This window comes from Arabidopsis thaliana, chromosome 5, assembly GCF_000001735.4.
Source record: "Arabidopsis thaliana chromosome 5, partial sequence".
In the NCBI taxonomy this organism is placed as follows: domain Eukaryota; kingdom Viridiplantae; phylum Streptophyta; class Magnoliopsida; order Brassicales; family Brassicaceae; genus Arabidopsis; species Arabidopsis thaliana.
In genome coordinates, this window is record NC_003076.8 from 19,206,571 (window position 1) to 19,228,946 (window position 22,376).

General features: G+C 35.9%; 7 protein-coding genes and 4 long non-coding RNA genes across 15 annotated transcripts; 7 read left to right on the plus strand and 4 right to left on the minus strand.

Moving 5' to 3' along the window:
* Nucleotides 1-258: 258 nt before the first annotated feature.
* On the plus strand, nt 259-2,428 carry AT5G47330 (alpha/beta-Hydrolases superfamily protein). Its single transcript, NM_124104.4, has 7 exons — nt 259-784; nt 932-1,058; nt 1,155-1,268; nt 1,369-1,434; nt 1,518-1,556; nt 1,645-1,767; nt 1,851-2,428. The coding sequence occupies exons 1-7, from the start codon at nt 600-602 to the stop codon at nt 2,139-2,141; spliced, it is 945 nt and encodes a 314-aa protein (NP_199544.1). The 5' UTR covers nt 259-599; the 3' UTR covers nt 2,142-2,428.
* A 508-nt stretch (nt 2,429-2,936) lies between these two features.
* Nucleotides 2,937-4,564, plus strand: AT5G47340 (alpha/beta-Hydrolases superfamily protein; the record flags this gene model as incomplete). Its single annotated transcript, NM_124105.2, has 7 exons — nt 2,937-3,118; nt 3,305-3,431; nt 3,526-3,645; nt 3,757-3,828; nt 3,910-3,948; nt 4,070-4,192; nt 4,274-4,564. 7 exons carry the CDS (start codon nt 2,937-2,939, stop codon nt 4,562-4,564), a joined length of 954 nt encoding a protein of 317 aa, NP_199545.2.
* Nucleotides 4,565-5,473: 909 nt separating this feature from the next.
* Nucleotides 5,474-5,679, plus strand: AT5G06975. The gene has a single exon (NR_142965.1). It is a non-coding gene; the product is annotated as an other RNA (long non-coding RNA).
* A 415-nt stretch (nt 5,680-6,094) lies between these two features.
* Nucleotides 6,095-7,883, plus strand: AT5G47350 (alpha/beta-Hydrolases superfamily protein). Its single transcript, NM_124106.3, has 7 exons — nt 6,095-6,365; nt 6,519-6,651; nt 6,737-6,853; nt 6,970-7,035; nt 7,121-7,159; nt 7,253-7,375; nt 7,458-7,883. Exons 1-7 carry the CDS (start codon nt 6,184-6,186, stop codon nt 7,746-7,748), a joined length of 951 nt encoding a protein of 316 aa, NP_199546.1. The 5' UTR covers nt 6,095-6,183; the 3' UTR covers nt 7,749-7,883.
* Nucleotides 7,875-9,308, minus strand: AT5G47360 (Tetratricopeptide repeat (TPR)-like superfamily protein; the record flags this gene model as incomplete). Its single annotated transcript, NM_124107.1, has 1 exon — nt 7,875-9,308. One exon carries the CDS (start codon nt 9,306-9,308, stop codon nt 7,875-7,877), a length of 1,434 nt encoding a protein of 477 aa, NP_199547.1.
* A 392-nt stretch (nt 9,309-9,700) lies between these two features.
* HAT2 (Homeobox-leucine zipper protein 4 (HB-4) / HD-ZIP protein) lies at nt 9,701-11,437 on the minus strand. The gene is made up of 4 exons (NM_124108.3): nt 10,927-11,437; nt 10,481-10,791; nt 10,318-10,397; nt 9,701-10,221 (listed from the first exon to the last, which is right to left on the minus strand). Exons 1-4 carry the CDS (start codon nt 11,075-11,077, stop codon nt 9,912-9,914), a joined length of 852 nt encoding a protein of 283 aa, NP_199548.1. The 5' UTR covers nt 11,078-11,437; the 3' UTR covers nt 9,701-9,911.
* Nucleotides 11,438-12,820: 1,383 nt separating this feature from the next.
* On the plus strand, nt 12,821-13,077 carry AT5G06985. Its single transcript, NR_142966.1, has one exon. It is a non-coding gene; the product is annotated as an other RNA (long non-coding RNA).
* Nucleotides 13,078-13,187: 110 nt separating this feature from the next.
* Nucleotides 13,188-13,458, minus strand: AT5G06995. Its single transcript, NR_142967.1, has one exon. It is a non-coding gene; the product is annotated as an other RNA (long non-coding RNA).
* Nucleotides 13,459-14,703: 1,245 nt separating this feature from the next.
* On the minus strand, nt 14,704-18,082 carry AT5G47380 (electron transporter, putative (Protein of unknown function, DUF547); the record flags this gene model as incomplete). 5 transcript variants are annotated; one of them, NM_124109.3, is made up of 12 exons in its annotated part: nt 17,804-18,021; nt 17,482-17,557; nt 17,295-17,405; nt 17,075-17,191; nt 16,632-16,985; nt 16,221-16,543; nt 16,042-16,141; nt 15,895-15,954; nt 15,718-15,804; nt 15,514-15,648; nt 15,048-15,373; nt 14,902-14,971 (listed from the first exon to the last, which is right to left on the minus strand). In NM_124109.3, the coding sequence occupies exons 1-12, from the start codon at nt 17,899-17,901 to the stop codon at nt 14,902-14,904; spliced, it is 1,857 nt and encodes a 618-aa protein (NP_199549.2). In that variant the 5' UTR covers nt 17,902-18,021. The 5 variants fall into 5 exon arrangements, with proteins under 5 accessions (NP_001331656.1, NP_001331655.1, NP_001331654.1 ...); NM_001344716.1 differs by having other exon boundaries at nt 14,704-15,373; nt 17,804-18,082; NM_001344715.1 differs by having other exon boundaries at nt 14,704-15,445; nt 17,804-18,082.
* An 871-nt stretch (nt 18,083-18,953) lies between these two features.
* On the plus strand, nt 18,954-19,255 carry AT5G07005. The gene has a single exon (NR_142968.1). It is a non-coding gene; the product is annotated as an other RNA (long non-coding RNA).
* A 943-nt stretch (nt 19,256-20,198) lies between these two features.
* On the plus strand, nt 20,199-22,325 carry AT5G47390 (myb-like transcription factor family protein). The gene is made up of 3 exons (NM_124110.4): nt 20,199-20,713; nt 20,875-21,083; nt 21,371-22,325. The coding sequence occupies exons 1-3, from the start codon at nt 20,431-20,433 to the stop codon at nt 21,974-21,976; spliced, it is 1,098 nt and encodes a 365-aa protein (NP_199550.1). The 5' UTR covers nt 20,199-20,430; the 3' UTR covers nt 21,977-22,325.
* Nucleotides 22,326-22,376: the final 51 nt, after the last annotated feature.

Below are 22,376 nucleotides of genomic sequence, written 5' to 3' on the forward strand. Positions count from 1 at the left end.
CCTCGACAACAACACACATTCACATATATCTTTTTATTTTATTATTTTTCTGTGTGTCTTTAAAGTTTACAGCACAAGTAGTTTCTAAATCTTATAATCAATTTTCATTGATAAACAGAAATTTAAAATATTTAAATAGACAAATAAATGATCAAATCTATATTTCTATACAAGAGTTAATTCACAAAAATTTGTTGTGAAACAAACTCTTTCTATATTTCTATACAAGAGTTAACATATTTCTATATAAGTTATTGTAAAGATCAAAATATGAAAATTATGGTATAAATGCATAGACACATATATACGTGCCCTATTAAAAGAGGCAGCGAGAAGATAATATAGGAGGAAGAGGAAGAAGAAGAAGATGGTGAAGAAGAGAGTTAATGCAACTGCAAGAAGATAGTAACTAATCAGCACCGTCCATTTTTGTCATCTAATTCTTTCTTACTTGGCCGCAACTTCCAACCACATCACACACTCTTTCTATTCCCTTATATATTCCCATCTCAAAAGTTCTTGGAGACACATAAACATTAAAAAAAGAAAAAGAAAAAAACTATAAACATAAACGCCAATCGCAACTTTCTTGTCTTTCAATGGGAGAGAAAGGTTTGAAGCGGTCTGGTGTTGCGGTGGTGGTTGCATTACTAGCCATGGTTCATGTCTCTGTTTCAGTTCCGTTCATAATGCTTCATGGGATCTCAGCTCAATGTTCTAATGCTAGGGATGCTAACTTCACACAGCTTCTCACTAACCTCTCTGGCTCTCCTGGCTTTTGCTTGTAAGTCAATCCACAAAATAGTTTATGCGTTTTGATAACCAAAAGATCGGGACATGTAGAAGAAGAGTTATGTATTCTTGCTATCTATAAGACGATAACGTCCAAAGTGGCTCAACTATGTTGATGGATTTGTTCTAATGAATCCAGAGAAATTGGAAATGGAGTTGCCGATTCATGGTTAATGCCGCTTACACGACAAGCGGAAATAGCGTGTGAGAAGGTGAAGCAAATGAAAGAGTTGAGTCAAGGATACAACATTGTTGGAAGATCTCAGGTTCTTGATACACTTTCTTGAAAATCCTAAAATAGGTTCTTGATCATTATTTACATAGTGTTTAAGTTTCATGGATGTTGATTAATAATGGAACAGGGGAACCTAGTGGCTCGAGGCTTGATCGAGTTCTGTGACGGTGGCCCTCCGGTTTACAACTATATATCCTTGGCCGGTCCTCATGCTGGCATCTCCTCTGTTCCTATGTGTGGTGTAAGTTTTTTTTATAAATCTTTTTTCTCTAAATATTTTTTCTATGATTTTAATTTAATCAATCAATCACAGTAACAACATTGTCTTTTTCTTGTTAAAGTCTGGTTTATTCTGTAAGTTAGCAGATGAGCTAATCAAGGGAGATATCTATAGCGACTTCATTCAAGTATAAATCTCTTTCTGTCTTTTTTAGGATTAAATCCTCAGTAGTTACAAATTAATTAACATATATCTTTAATAACCCTGCAGGATCATCTTGCTCCTAGTGGTTATCTCAAAATTCCTACTGTATGTCTACTCACCAAATATATTTTGATGATAAAAAAACTACTTCAAAATTTGAGATATCACAAAATCTTTGTTTTTGATTTATCAGGATATGACAAAGTACTTGGGAAGCTCTAAGTATTTACCTAAGCTTAACAATGAGATACCAGACCAAAGAAACCAAACTTACAAAGACCGTTTCACCAGTTTACATAACTTGGTTCTTATCAAGGTTTGGTCTCCTAAAAACCATCTAGACTTTTCAATTATCTTTTGATTCCTCTCTTGATGATTCGGTTTTTGTTTGTTTTACAGTTTCAGGGCGACAAGGTTATAGTTCCAAAAGATTCATCTTGGTTCGGGTTTTATCCGGATGGTGAATTCGAACCTCTTCTCTCTGCTCAACAGACAAAGCTCTATACAGAGGATTGGATCGGTCTGAAAACATTGGATGATGCGGGAAAAGTGAAGTTTGTGAGTGTAGCCGGTGAACATATCAGAATGGTAGATGAAGATGTCGTCAAACACGTTGTACCTTATCTCCAGGACCAACCGTCTTCGGTGCAAAGCTTCAACCGCAAGACGAAGCAGCCCTTGCATGCTTAAAAATAGCAAATACCACAATAGTTATACTTATTCATGCAATATATGTCGAAAAAGCTTAGTGATGATTTTGTAGAATCCTTATTCTTATAGAAATATATACATACTTATCTGAAAAATCGAATTAATCAGTAGAGAAACGACTCATGAGATCTTCATCACCACATTTGTATCAAGGCTTCAATGGTTTTCTCAACATGAGAAACTTCCAATCTCATTTTTTTTTGTTTTTGTTGTTGTAGAAGTCTCCCAAAATGACTCGAAGTTTTTTCCTTTTTGGTTCTTTAGTCTCACCAAATTACATATTATTTTTAAATAATCTAACAATTCTCCAAATATCCTAAAAACTAATTCATATCTCTCCAAATCTAAAATTTCCTAAATTCCACCAAATTTTCTAAAATCATGAATCCAATACACTCCCTGATTCAAATCTCTCCAAATCTAAAATTTCCTAAGTTCCACCAGATAATGAATCCAATACACACCCCTAAGAGAGGCAACGCGGAGATGTCATTAGAGGAGGAACTAGGAAGCAGAGCGTTAATGCAAAATGTTACCAAAAACGTTAATGCAAGATATCAACTGATCAGCACCGTCCATTTCAAACTGAGAATGTAAAAACCAATCACAATCGTACATTTTTTCATCTAGTTCTTCGTTCTTGGCCACAACGTCCAACCACATGACGCTCTTTCTACTCACTTTATATATTCCCATCTCAAAAGTTCTTGGAGACACAAAATATCATAAACATATAAACGCCAATTAGAACTTTTTTACTTGTGGCGGTTTACAATGGAGAAAGGTTTGAAGCGATCTTGTGTTATGGTGGTGGTTGCATTCTTAGCCAAGGTTGATATCTCAGTTTCAGTTCCGTTCATAATGCTTCACGGAATCGCATCTCAATGTTCTGATGATACAAATGCTAACTTCACACAGCTTCTCACTAACCTCTCTGGCTCTCCTGGCTTTTGCTTGTAAGTCAATCCACAAAATAGTTTATTCGTTTTGATAACCGAAAGATCGGGCCATGTAGAAGAGTTGTGTATTCTTGCTATATAAGACGTGCAAAGTGACTACTTATTTTTGTTTTATATAGCATGAACAAGATGATGTATTTGGTTTGATCTGATTCTTGTTTTTTTTTTGGTAATGGAATCCAGAGAAATTGGAAATGGAGTAATAAATTCAATGTTCTTGCCACTTACACAACAAGCAGAAATAGCATGTGAGAATGTGAAGGAAATGAAAGAGTTGAGTCAAGGATACAACATTGTTGGAAGATCTCAGGTTCTTGATACACTTTCTTGAAAACCCTAAAATAGGTTTTTTGATCACTATAACACGTTTCAGTTTCATGGATGTTTGATGAATGATGGAACAGGGGAACCTAGTGGCTCGAGGCTTGATCGAGTTCTGCGACGGTGGACCTCCTGTTTTCAACTATATATCCTTAGCTGGTCCTCATGCTGGCATTTCTTCTCTTCCTAGGGGTCTTTGTGGTGTAAGCTTTTTTTATTTTTCCTCAAATTATCTAAAACTTTTATCTGTAATTTAATTTTAATCAATCAAGGTAACAACAACGATTGTTTTGTTTTGTTTCTTTTCTTTTAAGTTAACGTCCGATCCAGCATGTAAGAAATTTAATGAGTTGATCAAGGGAGCTCTCTATAGCGAGACCATTCAAGTATATATATCTCTTTCTCTATATATATCATGATTAAAGACTCAATTAGAAAATAATAAAAAATCTTCAATGACTCTGCAGGATCATCTTGCTCCTAGTGGTTACTACAAAATCCCTAATGTAAGTCCATTCACCATTTGTTTATAAGAAAACTTGCAAAATCAACAAATAAGTGATTGATGATCAAAACAACAACATAAAGTTTTAACAAAATCTTTGTTTTTCTTTTATTTATTCTCAGGATATGAAACAGTACTTGGAAAGATCTAAGTATCTACCTAAGCTTAACAACGAGATACCAAACCAAAGAAACCAAACTTACAAAGACCGTTTCACCAGTTTACACAACCTGGTTCTTGTCAAGGTTTGGTCTCATCAAAACCATCTAGACTTTTCAACTATCTTCTCATTCCTTTCTTGATGACTCTGTTTTTTTTTTTTACAGTTTCAGGACGATGAGGTTATTACTCCAAATGATTCAACTTGGTTTGGGTTTTATCCGGATGGTGAGTTCGAAACTCTTCTCTCTGCTAACCAGACAAAGCTCTATACAGAGGATTGGATCGGTCTGAAAACATTGGATGATGCTGGAAAAGTGAAGTTTGTGAGTGTACCCGGTGGACATGTCAGAATGGCAGAAGAAGATGTCGTCAAATACGTTGTACCTTATCTCCAGAACCAACAGCCTGCCGCACAAAGCTTCAACCGCAAGACCAAGGAGCCCTTGCATCCTTAAAACAGAGCAAAAACCTCAATTGTTATACTTATACTTAGCAAAAAAAAATTGTTATACTTGTTCATGCAATATCGAAAAAGCCTAGTGATGACTTTGTAGAACAAGAATCCTTATTATTGATATATTGATATATACATACCTATATGAATTGTCGAATTAATCCGTTGAGAAACGACGAATGAGGTCTTCATCACCAGTTTTCTTCAAGACTTCAATGATTATCTCAACATGAGAAACTTCCAACTAATCTCATTTTCTTATCAAGCATCGGTTTCACAAGCTTATAGCTAGCAGCTTCCCAAGAAAGCCCATTTATAAATTAACTTTGGCCAATCTTTTGCAACATCTTCAATATACATAAACTAACCAATATAATGCATCTTCTCGATGCTTGTTGAAGCAGTATTGATCAGAGTCATCAATAACTTATATTGTCTGCTTACAGAAGTGAGTCAATGTGTCCATTGTAAGTATTATTTCTATCTAAAAAATATTTAGAGATTTTATTCTTTACAGAAGGAGCAAATTTATTTGTATATTTAGTTGTCAAATTAAAATTTAGTCTATACATTATACAAGGCGCAAGTTTGTGGATTTAAGAATTATATAAAAACTTGAAATATATAGTTTTTATGCATTCTCCTCTTGTGTAATACATAAACCAAATATGAGATAGGTTAATCTGTATTTCAGATAATATTAAATTCCAAACAATATTTTTACTTGTTATAAGAAGGCAATTAATATCTCTCTGTTAATGGCAAGTGGTACCAAGTAGTATTAAACTATTAATGCAATGGAAGAGTACTGTTGGAAATTATAATCCTCTATCACACATTCAAACAGATCTCCTGAAATCTTCTCTTCCAAACTTGTACTTCTCTGATCCAAATGTAGGCTCCAAAATATAGACATTTACCATTTACTAAGTCCACAACTCCTTTCTTGTCTCCTTCAAAAATGACTCTTGTGTAACCATCATATGACTCCGACAGTTCGGCATTGCCATGATGAGAGCTTAAAAATTCACCTTCCTGAGCATTTCAAGTCTTCACTCCCTTAGCTTGACCTGAACCAAGATAAAATGCCTTTGTCGTCCCGTAATATCCATCCTGCTTTGGACGGCATCATAGTTACATTCGATCCATCCTATTTACAATGTTATTTTAGTATTAAAAACATGACAATAAATTTGTTGTTAAACATATTCAAATACAATATGATTGGATTTATAAGTAATTGTAATATGAAATGTCCTTAGTAATATGTTAAAAAATACATAGATACACACACGTACTAAAAGAGGCAACGCGGGAGATGTCATTAGAGGAAGAACTAGGAAGCAGAGCGTTCATGCAAAATGCTACCAAAAACGTTAATGCAATATCTCAACTAATCAGCACAGTCCATTTCATACTGAGAATGTAAAAACCAATCAGCATCGTCCATTTTTTCATCTAATTATTTGTTAACTCTTAATTGGCCACAACTTCCAACCACATGACGCTCTTTCTATTCCCTTTATATATTCCCATCTCAAATGTTCTTGGAGACACAAAATATCATAAACATATAAACATAAACGCCAATCGCAGCTTTTGTACTTTTGGCGGTTTACAATGGAGAAAGGTTTGACGATGTCTTGTGTTTTGGTGGTGGTTGCATTCTTAGCCATGGTTCATGTCTCTGTTTCAGTTCCGTTCGTAGTGTTTCCTGAAATCGGAACACAATGTTCTGATGCTCCAAATGCTAACTTCACACAGCTTCTCAGTAACCTCTCTAGCTCACCTGGCTTTTGCATGTAAGTCAATCCACAACTCTTTCGTCCTTTTGATAATCCAAAGATTATGGCTATTTATGTGTTCTTGATACTTAAGACGTGCAAAGTGACTATTTATGATGATGTCTTTGGTTTGATCTGATTCTTGTTTTTTTTTTTTGGTATGGAATCCAGAGAAATTGGCGAGGGAAATCCAATAGGCGCTTCATGGTTAATACCACTTACACAACAAGCGGAAGTAGCGTGTGATAAGGTGACGCAGATGGAAGAGTTGAGTCAAGGATACAACATTGTTGGAAGAGCTCAGGTTCTTGAAAACCCTAAAATCGGGTTTTGATCATTATATGTACATATTGTTTAAGTTTCATGGATGTTGATGAATGATGGAACAGGGGAGCTTAGTGGCTCGAGGCTTAATCGAGTTCTGCGAAGGTGGGCCTCCTGTTCACAACTATATATCCTTGGCTGGTCCTCATGCTGGCACCGCCGATCTTCTTCGGTGTAATACTGTAAGCTTTTTTATTTCCTCTAAATATCAAATATATATCTTTGATTTCATTTTTAATCAATCAATCACAGTCACAACATTGTATTTTTCTGTTGTTTTTGGTTTTCCTTGTTCAAGTCTGGCTTAATTTGTGACATAGCAAATGGGATAGGCAAGGAAAATCCCTACAGCGACTTTGTTCAAGTATTGATCTCTTTCTCTCTCTTTACATCATATGATTAAGTCGTCAATTAGAAAATTAATTAAAATCTTTGAATGACTTTTGCAGGATAATCTTGCTCCTAGTGGTTATTTCAAAAACCCTAAAGTATGTCTCTATTCACCATAGTTTATTAGGAAACTTGCAAAATCAACAAATTAGTATCTACCTAAGCTTAACATTATTTTTTCTGTTTCACAGAATGTGACAGGGTACCTGAAAGACTGTCAGTATCTACCTAAGCTTAACAATGAGAGACCATACGAAAGAAACACAACTTACAAAGACCGTTTCGCAAGTTTACAGAACCTGGTTTTTGTCCTGGTTCGCTTCTCTTCTCTTAACTATTATAGTTGTCTACTATCTTCTGATTCCTCTCGTGATGATTTGTTTTTCTTTTATACAGTTTGAGAACGATACGGTTATTGTTCCAAAAGAGTCATCTTGGTTCGGGTTTTATCCGGATGGTGACTTAACACATGTTCTCCCTGTTCAAGAGACAAAGCTCTATATAGAAGATTGGATAGGTCTGAAAGCATTGGTTGTTGCTGGAAAAGTGCAGTTTGTGAATGTAACCGGTGACCACTTAATAATGGCGGACGAAGATCTCGTCAAATACGTCGTACCTCTTCTCCAGGATCAACAGTCTGCCCCACCAAGACTCAACCGCAAGACCAAGGAGCCCTTGCATCCTTAAAATGAGCAAATAGTTCAATCGCTATACTAATTCATCCAATGTCGAATAAGCTCAGTGATGATTGTGTGACACAATAATCCTTCTTCTTATATGAATAATAAAAGCATACTATCTGAATAAATTGAATTAATCAATAGAGAAACGACTCATGAGATCTTCATCACCAGTTTTCTTCAAGGCTTCAATGATTTTCTCAACATGAGAAACTTTCAATCTCATTTTCTTGTCAAGCATTGATTTCGCAAGCTTAGCAGCTTCCCAAGAATTCCCCTGTTGGCAGAGACCGAGCAAAAGAACCGCATGTATATCCGAGTCTATTGTTGATTTCACATCCTTCTTCTCGATTTCTTGATACAGAAGGAAACAATCGAGATACCTTTCCAACAAACATAACTCCCTGAAAACATGACTGCACGCAAGACCATCAGGTCTAACCCCGCGGACCAACATCAGACGGAAAATCTTTTCAGCCTCTTCCCATCTTTTCATACGGATTAGCGACACAGTAGCCGAACTAAAACACTCAGAAAGAGAAACACCGCCTAGTTTCACCAACTTATCAATCAACTTAGAAAGAGCCTTCACATCCTCATCATTCTCCAAAACCCCCTGAATCAAAACACAAGCAGTAACACGATTCGGCATGCACCCTCGGTTTCCCATTCTATCCAATACCAACAACGCCTCTTCAACCCTCCTCTTCTCACAAAACGCTTGAATCACCAAAGTATAAGTAACCGCATTCGGACTAATCAATCCACCACCGTCTTCTTTCTCCATCTCCGCCAACAACTCTAACGCTCTCTCCATATCACCAGACTTGCAAACTCCTTCAAGAATCCTAGAATACGTCACACTGTTAAGCACGCAATCATGCTTACTCATCTCCTTAGCTAACCTCCAAGCGTCATCAATCTTACCCGCATTGCAATACCCATTGATCATCGACGTATAAGTAATCACATCTGGATAAAGACCAACACAATCCATCTCTTTTATCAACATATCAGCTATATTCAAATCTCCCTTATCAGCAAACAACCTAATCACCAAATTATACGCAACAGTGTCTGCACATACATTAAATTCAGGAAACTTCCTTAATACCCACAATGCCTCATCAGCGAGATTCGCTTGATTACACAGAGTCAGAACAATCCTCATCGTCTTAACATTAACAAAGCATTCTTCTTTCCGATAAGATTCAATAACGTATTTGATCAAATCTGGCTTTGCTCTAATCTTAAGAATGTCGCAAGCTTTGGTATACATGTAAGCACTGTGTCTATGGCTGGATAGAGTTCCTGCCCATATGAAAAACCTAAGACCCGATTGAAATTGATTTGGATCGCATCTTCTTAGTACCTCGTTGATACAAGAGGAGTCTAATTGTACATTAGCCGAAGCTAATTCTTTCTCGAGATTACTTGTGCATCCTTGAAGCTGGCCGTATAATCTCTCGGCGGCTGAGACAGTTGTTAAAAAACGTAAAGCTGAGATTTTTGAGGGCTGAGATCGTAATGAAGGAGATACCAGACGAGAAATCAATGAATTTGGCATCTGGGTCGCTATAAGTGTAGCGATTGATGAAAGATTTCGTTAAGAAAATCGTAAGAATGAGACTTGAGTGAGAGAAATAGGAGAGTTTCGCTTTCGCAGATGGAAACGACGACGAAAGACTAAACGTATGGGCCGACATAATAATGTAGCCCATTAAGACCCAATAAGAATTGCTCATACATCTTTGTCAGATCTGAATCGGAAAAGCAATTGAAGTCAGATTAGGTCACAAGATTTCATGATTTCGTTAAGAACTTCAAATAAGCTACACTTCTTTTTCTTTTCTTTTTTGAGCAACTGCATATAAGCTACACTTATACCATGCTCAGAAACTGTGTATTTATCTAGAAGACGTTTGTGAATTTTTGGTTTAATTTAGAACTCTTGTAAGATATCAAAAAAAGATAGTTTCATAATTTTTGGTTAATATAGCAAGTTTGTAACTAATTTTTGCTAATTTAAATCTTTTTAAGGTTGCATCATACATAGGACTAGTTCATGAGAAGGCCAATCATCCAAAATTACAATGACCCCACACAGATAGACTATATAACGATAACGAAAAATACCAAAACACCCTTTTCCCACCACTAAAATAAAAAATCACGATCGTGGACGCAAGGCTTCAAAATTCAGCCCATGAGCCACCTGACCAGCACAAGCAACCCACGGATTGATAGAAACGGGCCTGTGATTGTGGTGATGGTTCGATGATGATGGGCCACCCACACGCTCGCACGAAGGACACATGATGAGTGTAGTTGGTGGAGTCATCTGACCGTAGAATTGTGGAGACAGCTTGAGAGTTCGAAGCTCCATAGCCTCTTTCTGAAGTCTCCGGTTCTCTTCCGTTAGCTTCTCTACGCACCGTTTCAAGTATTCGCAATCTACCTCCGTTTGCTTTAACTTGGTTCTGTAAAACCAAATCGGACCTTGTAAGTAAAAACTTCTACACAAGGGGGTATAAATGTAATTTTACAATTTTGGTGTTAAGACAAGAAAATCTCACCTAGCTCTTCTGTTTTGGAACCACACTTCCACTTGTCTTGCCGTCAAGTTCAGCTTCTTAGCCAAAGCTAGCTTCTGTTTCTGTAAATTATGATAATAACCTTGGTTATTTCAAAGTAATTACGATAATTATCATTTGATTCCTCTGACTTTTTTACACTTACGGGATTGAGAGTGTTGTGTTCTTTGAAAGTCTCTTCGAGAAAAGCAGACTGATCTTTTGATAACCTGAGCTTCTTCCTCGACGTTTCGCCCCCGTCTTCTTCTTCATCTGAGGTTCCACGTGAGTACCCTCGATCCGGAGTGATCTCGTCGTGATCGTCGCCGGAGCCAACGCCGGTTCCGGAGATTCCTTCTCTCTCACTTCTCTTCCCGCTAATGGTGCTTGAGATCGTACTGTTTGGTGACGAAACTCCTGTGTCTTCCTCGCAGTTAACCGTTGATGGAAAACTGTTCACGTCTATCTTGCGAAGATCTGCAAAGAGCAATCAAATTTTAAGTTTGAGATCTGTTTTTATTTTACTTGGAAACGAAGAAAAGTCTCATACTTCAATTCTGAAATCTGTTCTGTTTCTTTAAAAAAAAAAACAGAGAAGATTTAAGTATATACCTGATGTAGGATCGAATGTTTGGTTCCATGGGAGTCTCTGGAGATTGTTTGATAATGAAGAGTTAGGATTCAGATTCATCTGAAGAGGATTGTGATTTTGTGAAAACCCTAAGCTTAGGCTCAAACCTAGATCTTCTTTGCCCATCATCATGTTTTTTATTTCCTTTCACAAGAACTCAACAGTTTCAGGAATTATATTTCCTTATGAGAATAGAGAAAGAAAGAACACGAAATGGTTTGTTCTTTCTGAGATAGAGATGAGAAATGGTGTTTGTTTCAACTCGAAGTTAGGACTCTTTGTGGAAGAGAAATAGAGAGAGATGTGAGATGGTAATGAAGAAGAGAGGGGATTAATATAGTACTTTGAATGATGAGAGATTTTGTCAGGTGGCTAATTACAATCCATCATTATTGTTTCTTTGTTTTTGGACTTGTATTACTTTATCTCCAACTTGTGTCCCCCCTTTGGCCTTTGCCATGTCTTTCTTTTTGTACTTTCTCAATATTTGTGTTTTTCTTTTTCTTTCACAAACATTTTTAGTTTATTCCTTACAAGAACCCATGCATAATAAGATGGCAGTTTGTCCAAAACAAATAAGATGGCCAATATGTTTTCAAGTGTACACATGTATATGTGTTTTGTGTCTGAAGATTTAAAGCCAATGTCTTTAAAACCAATAGAAATGTCCGGACCACTCTGAGAAAGTAATCTACAATTAAGTGAATCATCAAGGTGCGATGTTTTTTGTATATGGATAACGCAATTTGCACTACTTGTGTTAATTTTCATGATCCATATCATGTAGTATGTCTCAAAGTTGATAAATACAATAATTCTCGTACTTCGTTTTGTCTTAATCAAGTACACGTCATTATACTCAAAGTACATGTATTATGTGGATATCAATAAAAGAAAGTATAGAAAATAGTATCTTGATTAGTTACGGCATACCGAGCTGAGTCAAATCTCCAATAGTGTAGCCAATTATTTGTCCAAATATTTTTTAAAGAGAAAAGGGAAAATAGTATTTGAGGTTGGATATAATGGAATATTGACTAATTGGAGTGGTTGGTACAAAACACAATCAAAAAGAATCTGAACTTGTTCAAAGTTGTGGACCAACCAACGGTTATGAACCAATGATATACGTGTGAGATGAATATTTGCACATAAATATCATCATCATGGTTTCTACTTTCATCAACAATGACATTTTAAAGCTACTACTTTTTTTCGTTTCTTCCGTCAGTAAAACCTTTAAATGTTTGTGCTTTTTCCTTTAGAAATAAAAATTTAAATGTGAGCAATATTGGTCAAGTGTGTGTAAATGTATAACCACTTTGCGTACAGTAACATGGAGATAGGAGCATGTGGGTCATAACAGCGTGATCGTGCGTGTTGTGTTGTTTCCTCACTCGCCTGCTCCTTATCATGTGTAACCATCCGCCTCAATCAATGCTAACTTGTTAATTATTTGATTCCTTTAACTGCTGCCTACTTTTTTATCGTCTAATATTCCTTTCTTTTCACAAAAACTAGTTGTAGACTAACTTCAGTTTTTGTAAATAGTTGTTTTACAATGCCTGAAGCATGTAAACTTAATTGTTCTAGTAAACTACTAGTGATCGTTGCATAATCATAATTCACAATCCAAATAAAAGTGTCATTAGTGTATATGTAAACAATAAAAAAATGATGGTTTGGATATACTTTTGTAAATATATTTCATGTTTATTTAGAAAAAAATAACATGTAAACTAAAATTCCAAAAACAATTTAATAATTTCCGCCTAACGTAGACATGTATATAGTGAAATTATGAAGAGATACGGCAATGAGCGACAATAATTGAGAGCAAAAAGATGGGTTTCGTGGTGAGAGATATTATGAAAAGTGGGACCCAACGCTTTACATAAGATCCGACAAGATGTCGGAGTTGTGTTTCAGTGTGATCTGGCTGTCCCACGTGTTCACTCTGACTTGTGCCACACGCACTGACCAAGTGCGTTATATCCACGCGCGCATGTTTATTTGTAATCATTTACCCCTCAACGAAAAAGAGAGTCCGCAAAGCATGATGATTGATGATCAATCATTTATTAGTGATCCTCCAATAGCTTTTATGTAAGTATTGGCAAAAACATCGAGTGTTCTTGGTGTTGAGGTTCGAGCATGTCTAAGTTTGAGTTCGGCACCAAGGTAATATATATATCGGATTCAAATTTGGTCTACTAGTCTAACTTTTAGCACTTAATTGAGCATGACCGCGGATCTTGCACTAGGGTGAAACAATTCTTAACGAGAACATATTCAAGTAGCATAGCTTAAATGAGAATTTCATGTTCTATCCGTAATGGTGAATGGCTTAAATTTCTGCATTTAGCCCCTACTAGCACTTTGGTATCGTTAATTTGTAGATATAGCAAATTGAGATATGGCGTCCAAACAGCAACTTGTTATTTCACATTATTCCGATTTTTTCAGTAGAGCCTCGTCTATTTGGAGGTAGTGCAGAAGGGTATGAGCATTCTCTTACAGTCTTACCTTAGTTTCTCAATTTACATGATAAGTGAAATATTGAATTGAATACACCATTTCGATTACTTAGTTTCCTTCGGAAATAAAATATATATATATTATTTGAAATAAAAGCTGCAGGCCTACATCACAGATCCAAATCCAAAGTTGAGTACCACAACACAAAACAAAATCATAGGCAACGGAATATTTTAAAAGTATGTGTTGTAATCATTTTATATGTTTGGCAATTGCGTAGGACTAATAATCATGGTTTTAGTTGCTTAATCATATGTTTCATGCATGTGTATATTAGCTTTGAATGTTCTTTACAGCATTTTGGCTGTAGAACGAGGTCATCATTGGGGATATTTTATACTCTCTGTTTTTTCCTTAACCTAACTAACCAATTATTCTCTAAACAAATAGTACATTAGATTTTGTCTAATTGTCCTCTCACATGTACTGAGATCTGTTAACTGGAATATTTGATTATTTTTTAGATTTAGGAAAAATCAATCAACATGCATAATTATGATCATCACACAAAGCAGCTTATTCTTATTCTAGAGAAGCTCGGAATTTGAGGTTTGCATCACATGATTGTTGGACTCTTATAGTATTTTAAAAATAAACACTAAGCTTTAATTATTAACGAAAATGCGTATGTGACAGTTTTGATTATTTTTTGACGTTAAAATTGAGGCTTGTTATTACTAATGGTAATAATATGATCGATCATTGAGATTCCCATGCCAAAAATAAAGATAGGGATTATAATTTCTTCAATGATTTTGTTTAAAGTCATAATTTCTTCAATGATTATAAGGATAAAAAATGAAAATCATATTGGAGAATCTTGAGAGAGAGCTTCGAAAGTTGGGTGGTGCGTAAAATCTTATGGGCTACCCATGTGGAATTGACGTGGCGCACATATTCTTATGCGACCCAAAACCACCCACTCCAGCGAAGCACACGTGTGTGTAGTGACACCCGCACGTGCATTCCCCACTTACATATAGATTTCCAGTCAACGGTCAAACATCCGTCTCTTATTTTTCTACTCACAAGAATAAACGAAATGTTTGTTTAATGAACGTGTACTAATTAGATTATTTTCATATAATCTTGAAAATGATGATCCAGAAGAAAACTATTAACCTTGAAAATGCAAAGTATCACCAAGAAGAAAAATCAGATTATGCTCTTCTCGGCTTATAAATCTATAATGATGCAAAGTTGTGAATAACTTAAACATTGTTGTTTTGTGACCGTTCACTCTTAAATTCAAACCACAATCTCTTCACTCTTGTGTTATATTACATCGACCAAAAGTCCAAAATTGTCAAATCTTGTCGTCGTATCAACAATGTTCCACTGTCTTATCAAACTATACATGTCACATTATGATTTCACAATTAGCAGTTAGATTAGTTAGTTTTGTAAAAAAGGAAAAATCAAGCCAGAGCGGTCTGGGAAAGAAGATAGTTTCTCTTGTACACAAGGATAGCCTTTTTCATTGTCTCACTATAAACATACAAGGGAGAGAATTAGGGCATCGAAAGCTTTCATTATAACACAAGCAATATCCTTCTAAACCCACCAGGGCTTTTTCTCCATCAAGTCCTTGGAGAAAACATAACGGAATTTTGAACTGTATGGCAACCATTCGACGACCTGCGATGCTTTCTTGTTGTTTGGTTTGCCTTGTACGCATTTTTGTATTGATTCTCCAAGCTTTTCGTCTGCGTTATCTATTAACCATCTCATCAGGTCATCAAAGCTCAGAGAAGCTTCCTTTGTAAACCTCTCTATAATCTTAGGTAATAACACTTTCTTCTGCATCTTTACAACCACGTTTGCTCCAAGAAACTCTCTTTTTGAAGCATCTAATTCCTCTTTAACGTTTGATGCAGTGTAGGCTTTTAGCTGCAATCACTTCCATCATGTAATTTCCCATTACAAGCTATTCTTTTGCTCAAGTAAACCAACATATTCTGACTGAAATGTGACAAAATTTAATATATGTATGTGAATAAGATTAGTAATAAAACGTCAAAAGAAGTTACCACTGGATCTGATAGAGCACCAATGCAAAGAGCAAAACAGACAAGTGGCTCTGGTTTGTCAAGGCTAAACATTGACTTTACTTTATCTTCAGCTGGTTTCTTCCTCAAGGCGGTGGAAATAATGGTCTCAAGCCACTGCAACATAGGATTCTTTCAATGATTCTTCTTTCTGTTTGAAAAAGGATAAGGAGTAAAGACTCTTACACGTCCATTCCGTGGAGTCTGGAAGCAGAAGATAGAGTATTCAATGGTGTTTGCATTGATGATGTGCCCACCGATATTATACGCAGACTGCACTAGACATTAGACAATGAAACCCATTAGTCTCTGCTCAAATATGAATCTGTTCTCATGTCAAGCATTGAGATCAAAGTAGAATACCTTGTGAAACAAAGCTAACCTTCTGAGGGAATGAGCAGGTACACCATATGCTAAGTATGCCTTGAGAAGATATATAGAAGATTATCCTCATAGAAGCATGAATTAGCAGATGTAAAGGGATTTTGTATCAGATCAATATATTCTTACATGCATGAGGAGAGCATTGTATATGTTGATCCAAAAGGCTAACTTTGCATTGCCTTCCATTTGATTTATAGTAACTCTCTCTAGTTGTTCAACAAGGAGCCTGCAAGTTAAAATCATGAGTTCTTGTGATGGAACTAAATTCAGATGTTGTTTTCAAAAACTGCTATTGTTGGACTAACCTATAGTTGTTGATAGCATACGTTACTTGAGAAAATCTTTTCTTGTCTGATGAGATCCAAGATACTTCCACCATGGATCTGCAGGACCAAGCTCTGTCTTCATTCATAATGTTCTTGGGGATGATCACATTGCTAGTAGATGATCTTGATAGGATTCTCTTTTCAGGATCTGCTGACATGGCACTGCAGCAGAGCCAGAAGTACACTGAAGACATACACTTGACCATATCTTCAGACAACTTGTTTGGGCATTGGTACAAATGATCCTTAAGAGTTCTCTGAGATGGAGACTTCACTGTTACTGAATCCTTTAAGAAGTGGGACTGACAGAAAAATCAACAGAATATATAAAAGTTAGAAGAAGTATCAACAATGACTAAATTAGGGGGAAGTTAGTCTTTATTCATTTACTTTTGCTTGACTTGAGCAACTTGTTGTTGAAGGAATACAGTTTCTGAACTGGAACTGAGAAGATTGGTCCTTTTTGGAAGTTTTTCTACTCGAATCTTTAAGAGTAACCATAGCATGCCACGGCTTTAGAGGGAAATTATTGGAGGAACAAAATGCATTTGAAATAACATTTGGGTCTTGTTTTCTTGGTGGCTGCTTTATATGATGAGCTGGAGAAGAAATGCTTGAGCTTTGTTCGGAAGGTGCTCTGCTTACTGTCTGTTCAAATATACTTCGATATAGAGAAAGCACATGATGCTCGCGATTCGTGACCTCTGCTTCAAGCAACTCAATCTCCGTGATAAGTTCATTTGCCTGAATCATCCAAATTCACATGTAAAATCTAAAGTCTCACAATTTCTATTTACTCTTAAGTAAAATGCAGAAATACTGAAGTGTTTTACCTGACCAGCAAAATGTCTGTGCCCTGGAGACAAACTGCTCGAAGCACGGCCCATTGCTCTCTCTAACACCATTCTCATAGATTTCTCCTGTTGAAGACGAAGGTGAAGCTGCTCAACCTGTGTAGCCAAGTCACAAAGATCATTCAGATGAGATCAATTCACTTTTTGGACATGATAATGCATGTTAAAGACGAGGAGATACGAAACATGACGCGCTTACATCGCGTTCCAAGGATGCTCTGTCGTTAGAAGACACATTGTTTTTAGTTAACATCTGACAATTATGCAGTGGTTTTGGTCTCTTGTTTGCTGTTGTTTGAACAGAGGATGCCTATGGACCAGAAAAATACAAATCAACCTCAAAAGAAAAAAACAATCATATGAAATACAGCTTTAAAGTGTCTTACTTGCATTCTAGTGAAGTTGTTTGCAGATTGTGAAGCTCCATTACCAGAAGTGTGAAGATCCCGCTCTGACGACGCACTGGGAAGATCATAAACAAGAATTCGTTCTAGCCTCTAGGAAGAAACATTCTAAACAGAAAAAGCTCTAAAACAGACTTCTTTGCATAACAGTCTCTATCTACGTCGTTTTCATCATAGAGACGTTTAAGCAAACATTGGTGTGCAAGAAACATCGAGAGATAATCTCAAAAACCCATTAATGGATTTAAGATAAAGATTCAATATTAGTGAAAAGATTGAGCTTAAACTATTGAAGCGAGAGTACCTTTTAGAGCGGCCATGTTTATGAGAATCCAGGCAATGCCAAGAATCTCCGTTTCTTCTCTGCTTGTTACCGTCTTTATTCAAATCAAAACCACCCATATATCTCAGCCAAAACCTTAAACTCAGATGATGAAAGTAATCAAAGTCTCCAAAAGAATCTCAGTAAAAGAAGAAATTGATAAAGGAGTGAATTCAAATGCAGCAAAGGAGAAGAAAGAATGAAGAAGTAAATGCAGAGACGAAAACTGAAACTGTAGCTTAGCCCATAAGAAAGGGGACCAGGTTAGTAGTATCAGAGTGCCTGCCAAAATTCAATTACATTTCACTTTATGGTTGTTGTATTGCATTTAATTCGATTTTTTTTTTGTCTCATTTTAAATTCATAGTTCCATTTCCCTCCTTTTTTCGAGAAATACAACACTTCTAGGTTAGGAAAATTCGCATAAATAGTTATACTCTTAATTTTCTCTGGTCAAATAATATTAAGAACACGCTACAGTAGGACAGTGCAGTAGTTAATGTTGTCATGTCGGTCCGAGTACATTGAGAATTTAATGTTCCGATATAAATTTCCTTGTTTTTTCCCAATTTTGAAAAGTCCGTTAAATTTTCATATTTATTCAACGAGACACTGTACTTTCAGTTTCCACCGAAAAATAATTCATTACTCATCATTTATTCAATGTTCGATAATTTCTTGGAAGCAGACAGCATTTGGGCCTCGAGATTTAAATTGGCCCAAGGTCCACGTTTACTTGGGTCAATCACAGTCAAAACGTTTTCCCGGGGTTTCTCTCAATTTTTTTGTCAAAGTCTCTCAACTTTTAAAAATACAAACACTGGGATCCTCCACGGCATGCAAAAGGATATTATAATGAAGATGAAATCAAATTGGTATAAAAAGTTGGAGAAAGGTATAAACACTATGTATGTGGCTAAAAATAGCTAGAAACTTATAATTTAGGTGAAAGAAGATTTGAGTAACGTTGTTGTTGTTATATAATAAGATGAAATAATGACAAGAAATCTGAAATAATATGCGAATATGCCACCGACGGGAGAAATACACGTGGACGGCTGATAAAGCTTTGTGAAGGAATCCCACAATAATATAAGAAGATCTGACCAAAGGTTCCTTTCTGGATAAGCCGCTCTCCTCGTGTCCACGTGGCATTTTCAAACGTGGGACCTCCTAATCTATATCACTAAACCCATCCACTCATATTATCTCTCTTTCTATCATCTAAAATCCAAAATGTTCGTCCATTTTTTTTTTTCTGTTCATAAACAAAAACTGCATTGCCTTTTAATTTATTCTTCTTCTAATCCATACAAATGATTATGGAACTATAAATCTATAATAATAATACAATTAACCACAAAATAAAATATATCTTAGTATTATAAGATATGACTTTTGGAGTTAGGGGGTGTCTAATACAAATATTATGGTATTTGTAATCTTAGCAAGAAATGAAATCACAATCATGTTTATCTTTCTTAAGATAACATATTTTACTCAGTCATGGGTCTACTTTTATTTTCAGTTTAGATTATTAAATAAATAACAATAGTTTTGTCGCCTTACTATATGACCAAAAATTAGATTTTCTCTATGTGTAGGATGTTGGCATTTGTTTACCATTTTTCTTATGATAACTTATTAAACAGATGTCATATTTTACTTATTTGTGTTTATAACTGTTAAAATCTAGTCAAGCTTTCTGTATGGAACGCGTGAAGGGCTATTAAGATATTTTAAAATGTTGAATAGTGTAATTAATCTTGTGGCTAATAATATTCATGCCAATTGTTAATTTCTGGTGGAGGGTTAACACTTGTACATAAATACTTAATTTTTCTTTTTGCAGTTTTTGTATAGATATCCATCCTTATATAAATAGAAAAATATAAGGAAATTGTAATGATTTAGCATAAGACAATTGGATAATCACAAATGCATTAAACCTATTAACTAGTCTATATAGAAAGAGTTATTAGTTACAGCTATACTATTTGTGGTGGCATTAATATATAGTAACTTATTTAAGATATATGTCATAATGTTAAAAAGAAATCACAGAGAAAGCTGTTATTTTTTTTAATCCTAAATTTAAAACTTTGGATATTGAGATTAGCCTGTAATACATCTTTTTCCAAAAAATTTATACAAAAATGGCCATTAATAATTAATAGTAATAGCTAGTTGGACTTCTTAGTTCAAAGTAATTCAACATTTTTTCTAAAATAAATCTTCTAATAATAGAACACGTTGGATTGACTAATTAAGTCAAATATGAAATATGGAAAAGGAAAAAAATCCACCAACGATACACCAAATAATTTCCGATTTTTATATATATAAATAAACATACTAAGAGCAAAAGAAAAACAAACTGAAAATAAAAAAAATAAATAAATAAAAAAAAAAATCCGGCCAGATAAATCGAATTTATGTAATAAATCCGACCAGATAAACTGATATTATTGTCTTTCTTCCGCTCCTTTGTCTCTCTATCTCTTTCTCACAATTAGATTCTGTGCTTCTTCTGCGATCAACTAAGATCCGATCCGCGAGCGTTTCAGACTTCGATCAGATCCGATTAAGAGAAGCAAATCGGGTCGGGTATGACTCGTCGATGTTCTCACTGCAATCACAATGGCCACAACTCTCGGACTTGTCCCAATCGCGGCGTGAAGCTCTTTGGTGTTCGGCTCACCGAAGGTTCGATCCGGAAAAGTGCAAGTATGGGTAATCTTAGCCATTACACGGGTTCTGGATCGGGTGGGCATGGAACCGGGTCCAACACTCCGGGTTCTCCGGGTGATGTCCCTGACCATGTCGCTGGTGATGGTTACGCTTCTGAGGATTTCGTTGCTGGCTCTTCCTCTAGCCGCGAGAGAAAGAAAGGTATCTTCGTTTGATTTCTGAGATTAAATTTTTTATCAAATTCCAAATTTTTGTAATTGAGTTTATTTTGCATCAAAGTCGTTGATTGCATTATGTAACAAGTGGTGATCTGGTTTATGTAACAAGATTTTGATGTGTGTTTGATATTGGTTTTGTTGTAGGAACTCCATGGACAGAGGAAGAACACAGGATGTTCTTATTAGGTTTACAGAAGCTGGGTAAAGGTGATTGGAGAGGTATCTCAAGAAACTATGTGACCACTAGGACACCTACACAAGTTGCTAGCCATGCTCAGAAGTATTTCATCAGACAATCCAATGTCTCTCGTCGCAAAAGACGTTCTAGTCTCTTTGATATGGTTCCTGATGAGGTTTGTTCCTTCTTCATTCAAAAACACCATTTTTATTTATATTGGAGTGGTTACAAAATGTGTTGAGATACTGATTTAAAGGATTCAGAAGCTTATTAGGTGGATTGGTTTGCCTTCTACATTTCAATATGAAAAGTTGAAGTCTGTTGGGGTTCTAATTGATATGCTTGAGGATATCATTTTGTAGCCAATCCTGCTTAAGCATTTTGGTCTTCTCATGGGAATGTGATCTTGAAATGTAATTCTCTTTCTTTATTCTGCTTATGCTGTGTGATTTGTCCTTGTAGGTTGGAGATATTCCCATGGATTTGCAAGAACCAGAGGAAGATAATATTCCTGTGGAAACTGAAATGCAAGGTGCTGACTCTATTCATCAGACACTTGCTCCTAGCTCACTTCACGCACCGTCAATCTTGGAAATCGAAGAATGTGAATCAATGGACTCCACAAACTCTACCACCGGGGAACCAACCGCAACTGCCGCTGCTGCTTCTTCTTCTTCCAGACTAGAAGAAACCACACAACTGCAATCACAACTGCAACCGCAGCCGCAACTACCTGGCTCATTCCCCATACTATATCCGACCTACTTTTCACCATATTACCCGTTTCCATTCCCAATATGGCCTGCTGGTTATGTTCCTGAACCACCCAAGAAAGAGGAAACTCATGAAATTCTCAGACCAACTGCTGTGCACTCGAAAGCTCCTATCAATGTTGACGAGCTTCTTGGTATGTCTAAGCTCAGCCTTGCAGAGTCCAACAAACATGGAGAATCCGATCAGTCTCTTTCATTGAAGCTAGGTGGCGGGTCATCTTCAAGACAATCAGCATTTCACCCGAATCCTAGCTCTGATAGTTCAGACATCAAAAGCGTGATACACGCTTTATAAAAGACCTGAGGAAGTGATGGTCTAAAATGGGATCTGGTTTGGGGTTTACAGGTTAGTTGTTGGTCACAGTAACTTAAATAAGTTTTTCTTTGTTAGGTTGTTTAACTTGGGTAGGATGTTTTAGTTCAGCTTTGATCATTAGGGAAAAGAAAAAAGAAAAAAAAAAGGGAGAAAAACAAATTATTATTTTTTGCTTACATTTCTTTATATTTGTATGCTTTTATTTTGACTCTAGGATGCGTTAATTTTCGTTTAATCTGTACTAAAAATTAGAATTTATTAGTTTTGAATAAATAAAATCACAGTTTGTTTATCCTCTGACCAAAAACTATAACTGGATTGAAAACGGAAATTAAACCAAGACGAACCGGATTTAACCGGACTCCAGTGTTGTAAGAGA

What these genes read in the sequence shown, in the direction of transcription:
- AT5G47330 (NM_124104.4), top strand. Translation starts at nt 600, where the DNA reads ATGGGAGAGAAAGGTTTGAAGCGGTCTGGTGTTGCGGTGGTGGTTGCA. An exon ending in GGCTCTCCTGGCTTTTGCTT is followed by an intron (nt 785 to 931) that starts GTAAGTCAATCC and finishes TAATGAATCCAG; the next exon opens with AGAAATTGGAAATGGAGTTG. An exon ending in TCTATAGCGACTTCATTCAA is followed by an intron (nt 1,435 to 1,517) that starts GTATAAATCTCT and finishes ATAACCCTGCAG; the next exon opens with GATCATCTTGCTCCTAGTGG.
- AT5G47350 (NM_124106.3), top strand. Translation starts at nt 6,184, where the DNA reads ATGGAGAAAGGTTTGACGATGTCTTGTGTTTTGGTGGTGGTTGCATTC. An exon ending in ACATTGTTGGAAGAGCTCAG is followed by an intron (nt 6,652 to 6,736) that starts GTTCTTGAAAAC and finishes ATGATGGAACAG; the next exon opens with GGGAGCTTAGTGGCTCGAGG. An exon ending in ATCTTCTTCGGTGTAATACT is followed by an intron (nt 6,854 to 6,969) that starts GTAAGCTTTTTT and finishes TCCTTGTTCAAG; the next exon opens with TCTGGCTTAATTTGTGACAT.
- HAT2 (NM_124108.3), bottom strand. Translation starts at nt 11,077, where the DNA reads ATGATGATGGGCAAAGAAGATCTAGGTTTGAGCCTAAGCTTAGGGTTT. An exon ending in AACACAACACTCTCAATCCC is followed by an intron (nt 10,398 to 10,480) that starts GTAAGTGTAAAA and finishes CATAATTTACAG; the next exon opens with AAACAGAAGCTAGCTTTGGC. An exon ending in TTCCAAAACAGAAGAGCTAG is followed by an intron (nt 10,222 to 10,317) that starts GTGAGATTTTCT and finishes TTGGTTTTACAG; the next exon opens with AACCAAGTTAAAGCAAACGG.
- AT5G47390 (NM_124110.4), top strand. Translation starts at nt 20,431, where the DNA reads ATGACTCGTCGATGTTCTCACTGCAATCACAATGGCCACAACTCTCGG. An exon ending in TAGCCGCGAGAGAAAGAAAG is followed by an intron (nt 20,714 to 20,874) that starts GTATCTTCGTTT and finishes GTTTTGTTGTAG; the next exon opens with GAACTCCATGGACAGAGGAA. An exon ending in TTGATATGGTTCCTGATGAG is followed by an intron (nt 21,084 to 21,370) that starts GTTTGTTCCTTC and finishes TTGTCCTTGTAG; the next exon opens with GTTGGAGATATTCCCATGGA.